At 43.2% G+C, this 13,655-nt stretch overlaps 1 protein-coding gene across 3 annotated transcripts in view; it reads left to right on the forward strand.

Annotated features, from left to right (window-relative positions):
• The window catches only part of ESR1 (estrogen receptor 1), a 290,300-nt gene that overhangs the window by 19,672 nt on the left and 256,973 nt on the right, over positions 1 to 13,655 (forward strand). For all 3 annotated transcript variants that reach the window (XM_067011037.1, XM_059035882.2, XM_067011038.1), the window contains exon 2: positions 12,753 to 12,943. In XM_067011037.1, the coding sequence (XP_066867138.1) occupies positions 12,753 to 12,943 (191 nt within the window). The remainder of the gene's footprint in view (positions 1 to 12,752; positions 12,944 to 13,655) is intronic.

Genomic DNA, 13,655 nt, shown 5'->3' on the forward strand with positions numbered 1-13,655 from the left:
GGTGATGAGTCTGGAGAAAGGTCGAGCTATTGCAGAGAGCACTTTGCATACGTTACCCTAAGTCAAAGAGGTAACAGTAGCATGTCAAAACTCCAAAACGTCCCACAAGTTCCAGAATCGCTGCCCCTGGCAGGGTGTCTCACACACACCAACCCAATCTCATCTCACCATGATATCCACATAGTGTGCAACTCTATAGGTGTCCCACGTGCTCCTAGTGTCTCTGGATGACATAATCTGCAATTGTCATTGCTACACCACAGAGCAATCTACTGTGTCTTCTCAGAAGTAAGCAAGGTGTTTTTTTCTTCGTCGCATCAGCAGCAAAAGAATAGGTTGCTCTTTGAGCTTGCTTCCTGTAGAGTGGATTGGAAAATCAAAGAGGGCTAACTCTGCAGGTTAGTTCTAACTTCTGCATCTAAGAGAGCTCTTGATACCTACCTGGAGGTGTCAACATTTCTGGTCACTGATTATGGTGAAGAATTTGGCCTTACTATCGAGGAAGGTCCTGTGCAAAAGAACCTCTGTTCATTTTAAACCATATTCAAATTGTCTTCTATTCTGGAATCGTTCATTTGCTTCGGAACCCTCTCCAGCCATGTGTGCTGACTGAGCAGAGCCTCAGTAGATGAATTATGTCTCCTTTGTCTTTGATATCTCAGCTATCTTTTCTTCTACCCAGCTTTCCACCTCAATCATTGTTAATAGAGCTCAGTGAACTAAGAATATGTCAAATATACAGATGTACACCCCCCTCCCCATTTCTTTGTTTATCTATTTCTTGTCTGTCTTCCCTCTATTTTTTTTTTTTCTTCCTGTTTTCTCATGCCTCATATTAGTGAGAAGTGACATTTCTGTGGGCAAGCCACTTTGGCAGTTAGAAACACAATGGCCATCACCGACAGCTCCTTCTGATGGACTGGGTGTTTGTCCTCTTTGATTGGTCATGGAACTCTTACCAACTCATCTTTTACACATTTTATTACTCTTGGGAAAGGGTTTTGAAAAATGGGCCGTGCACTGGCGAGACCCACTGAAGAAATTCTAGCTGGTTATAGATGTTATTGTTGGTCGGAGGCATGGGTCAGAATCATGGTCACCCAGCGTAAAGGCTGGAAAGTAATTTAGAAAACATAGTTGAGACTTCTCATTTGATAGAGAAGAAACTGAGGCCCAAGGAGATTGGTGACTTGCTTAAGCCATGCAGCTGTTATTGGCAGCCTTTTATCTAGAACCCAGGAGTTCTGACTCAGTGTAGAATTTTTCCACCACAATACCCTGCCTCCCTCATTGAAATTGATTACATTTGCAGTGAAGCTATCCCTAATGACATACAGATTCCCAAAGAATTTTTTAAAGTAAAAATTTCCATTTGCAATTCTAGACATGTTTGTGTGGCCTTTTTATGTGGTGATATATTGTCCCTGTGTCTTGGATGGGATCATTAATTTACGATTTGTGGGATGATTTATGGATCACACTCAAAAGCAGACCAGAGGCCAGTGTTAGAGCAGGATTGCGTTTGGTATTTTGGGGTTCTGTACCTGGAGGGCCTTTTTCCAAAGGCCCAAGTCTTCCTCCTTGAGTTGTCTGCTTTCCTAGGACAGAAGCTATCCTTCTTCTCTTCCTTTTGTCCCTTCTCTCCTTATTGTTCTCCCTCCTTTTGCATATGTCCTTTGTCCTAGGATGCTCCCTGGCTGGTAATAAGTAGATACTTTCCCAGTGCTGTTGAATGAGTGAATGAATTTCTTAATATTTCTGGATGTGAGTAGATGATTATTCTCCTGGTAGAGTGTCCTATTTTTCTGTGGAAATTAGACTGCCAGTCAGACTTGTTTTAAGAAGGTGTGGTGTCAAACCACAGCTCTTTCCTGACTTAGCTCCTTTGTGTCACCCATATGCCCCATGTCTTGCATCTTACTTTGGGCTTCTTATCCTCACCGTTCATTAGCACTTGCAACTGGTTGGTGAGAGTAGAGAAAGGAGAGGTGGTGAAACTCCAATCAGGTCGCTTGGTTACACATGAGTAACTGATAAAACATAAAAAGATATTGGCTAAATGGGTTTTTTAGGGAATTTTATGCCAGGTTGTTCTTGTTTCCCATTAGTGTGGAAAATCAACACTTGCTTGTATTTGGGGGTGAAGATATTTTTTTGAGTGGGAAAACCTCTTGACATTTCACAGAGACTTAAGTTTTGACTGGCAAATGCTAATGTTCTTTGTGCATAAAGAATTTCAGGACTCTTGTATATAAGCACTAATGACATATTATTTTCTATTTGTTGATGAGTTAAAATAGGCATTTTCTGAAATCGTATTTTTAGGAGATATTCAAACTTTCATCAACGCGTTCTTCTGTATGACTGTCAGCTCCATTATCTCTGTTTTCATGGAACATGACAGAGTTCTTAACCTTTGCACTAGAAATTGAATGAGCATTTTCCCTTCAAAAAGTATTATTGGCCTTGTAATAAATAATTACGGACAATTTCTAACAGGATTACTGTTTATGAGTTTAGGAATGAGATCTGAGGTAATGATTTTGTTCCCAGTTGTTACATACTCTGCCCTTGCCTTGTGATGAGTTGGGGTAGAGTTCCCAAGGATTCTCTTCTCTTTGGGGAGCCTGGGATCTGGGATCAGGCTGCCTGGGTCCTTGACACCATCCTTTCCTGATTGGATGACTTGGGTGAGTTAGCTAATCTCTCTGAACCGTGGTTACCTCATGTTTAAAACAACCAGTTATAATAGTACTGCTTGGGGTAGTTTTGAGGTTTAAATGATTTAATTCCATGTAAAGCACTTAAAGTAATACCCGCCACAATGATCAATTTTGTGCAAAAATTTGCTTGCCTTCTCCTCCAGCTGCTAGACCAAGGGGTCATGCTGGGTTTTCCAGAAGTCCAGGGTGTGGTCTGGACTTTGGGCAGAAGCTGAAATAGCAACTATAACTCTCTTGCTAGATAATTTCATGGAATCGAAGTGAACTGCATTTATCACCAGTCATTTTTTGGAAGAAGTTTTCTTTTGTACCTTTTAGGGAAGAACATTATCTGCCTCTGTTTATTAACCAGAAGATACAACAAATACAAATAAAAATTATACTCATTAATTGGGTAATATGAGACAAGAGATAGAGTAAGTTTTCAGGTAAGCAGTATAAACGAGCTAGAGTCTTTAATTTCCAGCCAAGTTGAAAGGACCTATATTTGCTATCCAGAAAATAATTTTTAACTTGCCTACCACAGAACATAACTACCACCTGTTTTACTGGGCTTCCCAAATGTGGCCCAGGACTTATTTAACTCTAGCTTTTTTTTTTTTTTTTTTTTCGGTCCGTGGACCTCTCACCGTTGTGGCCTCTCCCGTTGCGGGGCACAGGCTCCGGACGCGCAGGCTCAGCGGCCATGGCTCACGGGCCCAGCCGCTCCGTGGCATGTGGGATCCTCCTGGACCGGGGCACGCACCCGCGTCCCCTGCATCGGCAGGTGGACTCCCAACCACTGCGCCACCAGGGAAGCCCAACTCTAACTTTTCTAAAAATGAGATTCAGAATTTTCCCTCTCTAGACTCTACCATTTTATATCAACTTTATTCTTTTTAAGAACATTTCTATACTGCCATGGAAAAAAAATAAAGGTCATATTAAAATCGAAATACAAAGTTGCATAGAGTAGAAATACCCATAGGTAAGTTCTGGCCAAAGGTACGAACCACCTCTAGCTTATGCCCATCCCTGTTGATATTTAAAGCAGAAGGAGGTACATAAGAAACCATGTTCTGATTGATTTGTATATTGGTACACACACAGGCATCAATAACTGGCTTCTTGTTATCTTGATACAGCGTTCTGGTATTGCAACAGATTCAGCTGTGTCTCTTGCAAAGTTGTTCTTAATTCTTTACTGATTAATTTATCCAGTAAGTATTTATTGGGTACTTTCTGTGTGCAAAGTACCATACCAGGTGCTTTGGGGGTGATAGAAAATACTTAGAATATAGTTTCCATACGTTGGGCAGGCAAGACGTACAGTATGGAGCATATATTCTTACTCATTCCACAGTCAACTGTCAGACGTTTACTAGTTGTCATTACTGTGCTGGAAACTGGGAAGCAAAGGCGACGCCAATAGGATCTCTTTCCTGGAGACACACAGTGAACACATATGATGAGGAGGAGGATTTCGGAATAGTTATATATGTGATACTCTAGGATCGCATGTTGATTCTATTGAGAAATTCAGTGGTTGCTACCTGGGAAGGGGCCATTTTCACTCAGGAGATTTTTACTTTTTGGCCAAGGTAGGAAGCAGTGTGGACAAAGGCCCAGACATGTGCTAGCCAGGTTGGGGAAGTGAGACACTTAAATTAACCCTCACAGGGAGGGATGGAGCTGGAGACTGGACAGTGGCCAAGTCATCATGGTCAATACTAAAGAGCCTGCATTTCTCCCATAGACCTGGGGTGGGTGCTCTTAGTCTGAAGTCTTTTAAGGAGACCACTCATGGACTTCAGGGGGCCCATGAACACCCAAAGATTATGAGCAAAATCTGTGTTTCTGTAAATAAGGGTATTTTCCCGGGGCCCACCCAGAAGAAGATTAGGAAGTCTTATGATAGACGTTGAGGAGACATAAAGGATTTCATGTCCATTTTGCCTCGCTCTTGCTGTGGTGTGGAGGGCAGGGTTGTGATGTGGGAGTGACAGGCGAGTTGGGAAGACTTCCAAGAAGACTCACCATGTCTGTACCTTCATTCAGATGGCAGATGTTTCTTAGTCACTTACCTGTGTGTCAGACTGTGCTGAGCGTGAGCTGGGAGAGCCTGGTGAGTAAGGGAGGCACAGTCCCTGCCATGGTGGAGGTTACAGTGTATGGGGAAGGATAGATAATTAGAACACAACCAAATGTGGGTCCACGACTTCAATCATTTATTTATGTACTTGTTCATTCAACAATTATTTCTCTGCTGGGCTCTCTTCAAGGTTTGGGGAAAAGGAAGCTTACATTTGGGGAAGACACACAGTAAATAAACGTTAACGTTTGGTTTGATGTTGGGTAGCCATTAAGCGCCATAAGGAAAAACCAAACCAATATAAAAGGGTGAACAGTAATTGGGAGGCTACTTTAGAGAGGTCAGGAAAGGCCCCCTGAGAAGGTGAGAAACGCTGAGTGGAGGGAGGAAACAAGTCAGGAGAAGAGCGCTGAGACCTGGACGCCCTTCGCCTCTGTAGAGCAGCAGCGACTTCAGCGCTTGGAACTTGGTGAGGGAGGAAGCAGTGTGAGGAGTCCAGGTGAGATGGACAGATGGCGCTGGGCCTTTGAATTTTATTCTTGGTGTGGTGGGAAGCCATGAGGGTTTTGAATAGGGAAGTATGATTCTGACCGCATTCTGTATGTGTTTTAACACACCCCCAAGCGATGAACTCCATTTTGACACTTGCTCCCTGGAGATGGTATCAGATCCCATAGGTTAAGGGCTTAGTCTCATGAGACTGCCCTTCACTTCTGATGCTGATTGCAAGGCCCAGTCATCATCTGTGCTTCTGACCAACTGGCTTTAAATCCAGCTTTCCCATGAGCCTCTGTTTGGGTTTGATTAATTTGCTAGAATGGCTCGCAGAACTCAGGGAAACATTTTGCTTACTGGATTGCTGGTTTATTATAAACATTTGACTTACTAGATCACAGCCAGATGGAAGAGATGTGTAGAGCAAGGTACGGGGAGGGGGTGCAGAGCTTCCATGCCCTCTCCAGCTGTACCCCTCTCTCCATACCTCTGTGTGTTCACCCACCCAGAAGCTCTCCAGTCCCTCCCTTTTGGGTTTTTATGGAGGCTTCATTACCTAGGCATGATTGATTAAATCACTGGCCATTGGTGATTGATTCAGCCTCCATCCCCTCCCCTATCCCCCCAAATCAGGAGGTGGAACTGAAAGTTCCAACCCTCAATGCTTGACTGGTTCCCCTGGCAACCAACCCTCCTCCTTAGATGGGGTCCAAAAGTCACTTTGTTAACATAACAAGAGATACCTCCGTTGCTTTCATCACTTAGGAAATTCCAAGGGTTTTAGGAACTCTGTGCAAGGAATGGGGATAAAGACCAAATATATATTTCTTATTATAAATCACAATATCATAGGGAGTAAAGGCCTCTACTACAATAGGGGGAGTTCAGGGTACATCTATAACCTAGCTCATGGAGGTCAGCAAAGCTCCCTGGAGGAAGTTAAGTTTAAACTTTGAACTGGAGGAGAAATAGGAGTTATTCAATGGGTGAGGAAGGGTGTTCCAGGCAGGGGGCACATCATGCTTGAATGCCTCAGGTGGATCAGTGGGCCATAGGGCCAAAAATGGGAACGCAGGAGTAAGAACAGGTTTTGAGGGAAAGATCCTGAGTTTAGTTTTGTGTGCATTAAGGTTGAGGTTTCTTAGGGTCATTCAACAGGAGCTGCAGAGTGGGTAATTAGCCTCTAGGTCTGCTGTCCAGGAGAGGAGTATGGGATGGTGGTTTCTTGTGGTCACACACTTGGCTGAGATTCCCACAAAGAGCTGTCAGCTGAGACAGCCGAGGGCTGGGGGCAGAACCTCAAGGAACATTGGCATTTAGGAGCCTGGTGGGGGAAGAAAATCCTGCAGAGGAAATAGGGGTGGAGTAGTGGCCAGTGAGATCTGAGTGGGTGTCCAGAGAAGTGGTGAAGACTTTACCTGCTGTAAGAATTTAAAGCTGAACCAGTGTGAGTTGGAATAGGTAGGCTAAGCCTTATGGAATATGGGAAACGAAGCATGGTTTTATCTGACAGCTGAGATGTGTAGGTGATGGGAGGCGGTGACTAAGTGGGGAGCATAGTGTGAGCAATTTCTCAGAGGTGGATTTGATAAAATTTTGCTCAGGGAGCTACAAAGAGACCAGTTCTGATTGGAGCAGGGAATTCAAGCGCTTGGGCTTAATTTTATTTGTTGATGATTTTTTTAACTTGAGTTTTCCTGGTTTATGACTCCCCTAAAATTATAGGCAGAAGTTTGAAAGTTTGTTTATGTGTTTTCTAGACAGTTTCAGCATTTTCATCGTATCGTCAAACAAGTCCTTGACCCACCAAAAAGGTAATGATCCCCGGGTATAGGCAATGAGAAGTTATTGAGAGATGAATGTTGTCTTTTATGATGATTCTTTTGGCAGTGGTTGGCCGGAGGAGTTTGAGGAATGATGGGAGACAGGACTTTAATTCTAGTAATTCAGACATGGAGTGTTGGTCTCTTATGCGAGAATGATGAAAACCAGGGATGCAGAGAAGGATAGGCACTGTGTTTTGAAGAAGTGATGGACTGAATTTGATGATGGCTTAGATGTAGGAGGTACATTTAGCAAATGTTTATTAACAACCTACTGTGTGTCGGTTAAAATTGGGAGCGAATGAGACATGGTCCCTGCCTTCATGGAATTTACTGTTTACCACAGGGAACATATATTTGTTAATAATGCCTCAAACATGGGACTGGAAATTATGGTAAATGCCATGAAAAGAAAGTTCAGGGAACTTTGAATGCTCACAACTTCGGGGATTTGATTGGTGAGGGAACCTCATGAAGTTGTTCCACTAGTGCTTAATTACCCCCACATTTCTAGGGAGTGGATATTTGTTGATTCTTTTAACTTTGCAAAAAAATATTTCCTTTAGAAACCAAGGCTCTAAAAAAACCTTTTTAATGCTTGGCTAATCGGGGGAATAGTGCTTTTGGATGGCTGGTACCATGATTTGTGGTTGGAAAAACAAGAGTATTTGGTTACATTGAGCTTCAAACTTTTCCTTTGATTAGTGAAAATCTTCCGGGCAAATACTTTTTTTTTGGCGGTACGTGGGCCTCTCGCTGTTGTGGCCTCTCCCGTTGCGGAGCACAGGCTCCGGACGCGCAGGCTCAGCGGCCATGGCTCACGGGCCCGGCCGCTCCGCGGCATGTGGGATCCTCCCGGACCGGGGCACGAACCCACGTCCCCTGCATCGGCAGGCGGACTCTCAACCACTGCGCCACCAGGGAAGCCTGGCAAATACTTTTTAATGGGCTCTGTTTTTACTTGGTCCAAGAGCGTCCACTGTCTGACCCCAATATGAATGCCTTCTGGCATCTCTCTTAATCATATCGAGTACGTAATATCAGTGGGGCATCCATTTGGAAATATTTAGTTGTCAAACTGATGTAATGAAAATGGAACTAAATCTAATCAGTTGAGTTTCTAGTTTCCATAGGTGCACTGGTGGTGTCTTTTGTTATTTGATGCTCTCTAGCCTCTGCCATTCTTTTTCTGCCATTACTTTACTCCATTCCTCAGTCACTTGTGTGCCTCAGAGTTGCAATGTGTTAAGTCACTGATGCAGAACATCCCTCCATGTCTCACTCAAGCTTCTGCCCTACTTCTTTTCAGAGAATCTTTAAAAGTATCTGTAGGGCTAAAGAACATCTAATCTCTTAATACGTAACCTAAAAGACTAGTCAACTTCTTATCTATGTCTTATGAGGAAGTGTCCAGGATGAGAAACTCACTAAATTTGGTGACAATTTAGTGAGAATAGGAGACAAGTTGTACAGAAAGGGAGACGTTTTAGCAATTTGGCAAAAGAGTTAGTTAAATCTTCACGTAGGCTAAAGGGAGAGGGCATTTTTATCCAAATGGATAAAAAGGCTTTTATCCAAAGCCTCTTATTAGGATGGCAGAATCTGACGACATTTAGAACATGAAAAGTAGTTAATGAGAGTAGTTAATGTTGGTCCTGTGGAAATAAGGAGAAGCCAAAGGGCCTCTGAGGCAAAGGGAGAGGAAGAAAGATTGCCCTAAATGTAATGTAAGCACTTCCTACTGGAGAGGTGTGAGGCTAAAGGTTCCGGGTCTATGACAGCTGCAGTCGGGCAAGGCCAGGCAAAGGACAGCTGGAAGAGGTGCGTCCGGGACCTGTAAGTAGGCTTATCCCTGGGGACTGGTCTAACCTTGGGTTGGTGCCTGAGCTACCCTTGTGTGTTGGTCTGAGTCCAGACGTGGGCACCTCCCTCTCTGATCCTTTCCACTGCAGATAACGGGGCCAAGTGAGTCTGCATCCTGAGGACACGGATCTCTATTTGGATGCAGCTGTGCCAAGTGAGCTTGGCTTGACTCTCAAGACAGCCTTGAGCATCACATTTCAAGGTGCCACAGGGCTTTGCAACCCATGAGATGATCTCACTTGCCTCTTCGCTTGATCTGGATTATATTCGTTTTTATGCAACCCTGGTCTGGGGGTCTTCATCGAGCAGGGCTGAGCCAAAATGATTACTGACAATGTTATATATGTGAACTTCCCATTTGGATAAAAAAGTTGCTTTATGGAGAGGAAACGTGGCCTGGGTAATTTCCCCGCTCTTCTTCTCGTAAGCTTTCTGATTTTATGCCCTATGTCTACAGTAGACTTTCAGTATTCCAGGGCCATCTCAAAGGTAAAGTGTGGATGAAAGGCATTTTGCCGACAGCATGCAACTCTGCTAGATCTGGGGAAAATGGGCTTTTGCTCTTACATCTTTTACCCATAGTCTTAAAAACAGTATTTGCATATCCTATTTATACTGTTTTGAAAATTGTTGTATTATTGACTCAGTCATTGATTAATTCATTTGATATCAATATTTATTGAGTTCCTATTCTGGAAGAAGCTCTGTGCTATAAACACTCAGCGTTCCAAAGATAAGACACAAGGAACTTAGTGGACAGCAATGAAGACGAGAATGTACAATTGAAGGAGTGATAATGTAGTAAGCAGAAGAAGAGAAGTAAAGAAAAACCTGCTGTCGAGTTCAGAACACGGATACGTTATTTCCAGCGTGTGGAGATTAGGAGTGGCTGATAAGAGAGGAGTTCATGCATGGATGATGCTAAGTGAAATAAACCAGTCACAAAAAGACAAATACTATATGATTCTACTTACATGAAGTATCCAGAGTACCAATGCATAGAGACAGAAAGTAGAATGGTGTTTGCCAGGGGCTGGGTGGGGGGAGAAGAAATGAGGAGTTGTTGTTTAATGGGTAAACAGTTTCAGTTTTGTGAGATGGAAAATTTCTGGAGATTGGTTGTACAACAGTGTGAATATACTTATCACTGAACTGTACACTTAAAAACAGTTAAGGTAACAGATTTTATATTATGTTTATCTTGCCACAATTTAGAAAAATATGGTATTTTATTATGCAGGGGTGGATGAAGGATACTTGACACCTTGGAACTTTTGCCCATGCATATACTATTTACTCACTCATTCATTCATTCATTCAACAAACATGTATTGGATGCTTGCTGTGTGTTAGGTGCTGAGCTGCTTCCGAGGGTCAATACTAATAAGGTTTATAAGACATCGAATCTATCAATGTTAGGCTTGCTCACCACCCCTTCCCTCCCCAGGTGCTAAGCTTCTGTAGGTAAATCTTCACAGCTGCTACCTGCTGACTTGAATCGTGCATGAGACATTAGTAAACAAACAGTAGAAAGGGGCTTCCCTGGTGGCGCAGTGGTTGAGGGTCCGCCTGTCGATGCAGGGGACACGGGTGGGTGCCCCGGTCCGGGAGGATCCCACATGCCGCGGAGCTGCTGGGCCCGTGAGCCGTGGCCGCTGAGCCTGCGCGTCCGGAGCCTGTGCTCCGCAACGGGAGAGGCCACAGCAGTGAGAGGCCAGCGTACCACAATAAAACAAACAAACCAACAAACCAACCACAACAGTAGAAAGATTTGAGGTTATTTGGGGGGGTGTTGACGGCATGGTGATGAAATGGAAGGAGATGGGTAACAGAATATGAACTAGAATTGAAAACTGTGAGTCAGCTCTCTCTAAGGATATTAAAAAAATAAAGATCTCCTGTTTATGGCTGCCAACCTAAGAGCTAAGTCATTTAGAATGGAACAAACTGGCAAAGTCAGACGCACTCAACCCAAGGAGCTCCTTATTTTGTGAATATTACGGCAAATGTAGTTTGAGAGCCACTGCCGCAAAATTGTGGCCGACGTTAATGAGTGAGAAGGGCAGGGAAGGGTTGTACAATTTGAGCTAAAAGGAAAGGCAGGCTTGTGAAGGGGAGGGAGTGGTGACAGTCAGGGTGGTCTGGTTATTTGGGCGGGGAGTGGAAAGCAGGAAGCATGAGCTTCCTTAACCGAGAGACCCTGGCAGCTCTATCTTCAATTCACTTTTTCTCATCTTATTTTGTTTTTGTTTTTAAATGTCATAGGCTTCATTCCATCTTTCCTTCCAATATTTTTCCACTTCTCCCCCCCCCCCCCCCGCTTATATACCCTGGAACACTCCATTCATTTCAAGGCATTATTGAGCGCCAACTCCATTCCAGGCACTGTGCTGGGCTCTGGCGATACATACTCCCTAATTCTCTCATACCACCTTTATTCTGTTGCACATGCCTAGCAAATCCTGGGTCAATGTCATTTCTGCTCCTATACGTGGTTAGATGAGACATGCCAACTTAGTCTCATCTACTCCTTTCCTTACCTCTTTGCTCCCTGTCTTCTTCAAGGTGTCTTCAGTGAGGCTGTTCCGTCTACCTGTGTATTTAATCCCAACTGCTTTACTTTCCTTCTTGACTTTGTTCTGCTTTCCCTTCTCCGTACCTTCCGCCATTCCCTCCCTACTGGCCCATCCCCTTCCGTCTCCATGAGGCCTTCTCAGGCCCCTTCCATTCAAAACAACGCCTTTTTGCCTTTATATTCTTTAGTGACAACCCTATCTCATTCTCTTCCCATTCATGTCCAAGTTCTCAGAGGAATGGCCTTCACTCATTTTCATTTCCTTAAGTTCCATCCACTCTCCACCCACTGGATTGGCTTGTACTCTCTACTGAAACTCCTTGCTAAGTGTCCTCCTTGTCCAGTGCAACTTCATTTTATCAGTCCTGGTTTTATTGGACTTTTCTGCTCCTTTGACACGATTGGTCACACTCTCCTTAAAGCTTTCTACTTCTTTAAACTTTTTTGCTTCCCCATTTCCTTGGTTCTCCCAGAACTTTCTGACTGTGCTTTCTCAGTTTCTTTTCTGAGATACGCTTCCTCCCTGAAAATGTTCAAGGTTGTTGTAATCATTTGTGTTCCTCTGTTCTTCTCATTCTACATGTTCTTGAAGAGAAATATTGAATATTGACTAGTATCCTCAAATTACAGTCAAGTCATAACAACTGATACCCGGGGTTACCTTGTAACAATGATGTAAAAATTTGAATGATCTTTCTACACATGTTCTGTGTTGTTCATCAGTTCATCTGACTTTCAAATGTTCTAGCTGTTTCATGCTTTGTCTCCATTTCTAAAGGCCCTTAGTGTGGTCTAGAATTGGAATGAGCATTGGTCTCTAATGGTTCTGGGTTAATTGAGAATCTCTAAAAAAAATGAATAAGTCTATTAGAAACCAGCTAATTTCATTTTGTCATTTTCTGGATAATATATTCTGGTGTAGGAAGTCCATTTTTTAAGAAAGTTTGCAATAAACAATTTCCCCTCAAGGTTAATATCATAGGCAAACACCTTTTGATGCAACAGACGGCAAGAGGTAATGAAAGATTAGCTTGCATTATGATTCATTATTTCAAAATGTCAGAGTAAAGTGGATCTGCTACATCTTCCAAGCCTCTTATTCTTTAGAGGAGAGTGCATGTTTTGCTTTTCTAATGTTAATGGATTCACTGTTTTTTTTGTTTTTGTTTTTTTGTTTTTTTTTCTCCTATTTTTTTCCCCAGGCCAAATTCAGATAATCGGCGCCAGGGTGGCAGAGAGAGATTGGCCAGCACCAGTGACAAGGGAAGCATGGCCATGGAATCTGCCAAGGAGACTCGCTACTGTGCAGTGTGCAATGACTATGCCTCAGGCTACCATTATGGAGTTTGGTCTTGCGAGGGCTGTAAGGCCTTCTTCAAGAGAAGTATTCAAGGTAATAGTGTGTTGCAAACAACTTATCCCATTTTTTAATCCTAAGAGGGGAAGCAACAGAGGAAGGCATGTGATCAGCCATTTGTACAAAACACTAATACCTAGTAGGTCCACTAGTATCTTTGGTAGAAACATGGAGAAGAGACAAGATCCCAAGAGAAGGAATTGGCAAATGTCAGAGCAGTTGTGGCTGAGTCATTATGCTTCCTCCATTTGGCAAGATCCCAGCAGTCTTGAGCAACTCTAGAGGAAGAGGATTTCAGTAGCTGTGTCTCTGAGATGTTGTCCATGCCATGACTGGGGGATGGCAGGTGGATATCGATGTGTTGTAGGCAACTAGGCTTTTGTGAAGTAGTGTGATATTAATTATCCATATATAATTATTTCTCCAGCTTAGCTTTGTGCAGATAAGCATTCTGATCTTTGCTCCAGACCAAGTCTAATTTAACTTGCTCTTCTCTTGCCCTTCTTCCATCTCTTTGTTGTCTCAATGGATGACGTGACCTTTTGCCAAAATGAGACGATTCAATGGCTGGTGACTTGTAATCAGGGATGTATGATCTGTATCAAGCAGTTATTAAGTATACACCTGTAAGATTTCATTCGTGTCATTTGCAATGTCTGCTTCAATCCTTTTCTTTTATACAGTTTTCCAAGGGCAGCTTCTCTGATAGACTGCCCAGCTACATTTCCTTTCTACTCCAGGAGTGTCT

Source organism: Kogia breviceps, chromosome 13 (assembly GCF_026419965.1).
Source record: "Kogia breviceps isolate mKogBre1 chromosome 13, mKogBre1 haplotype 1, whole genome shotgun sequence".
NCBI lineage: Eukaryota > Metazoa > Chordata > Mammalia > Artiodactyla > Physeteridae > Kogia > Kogia breviceps.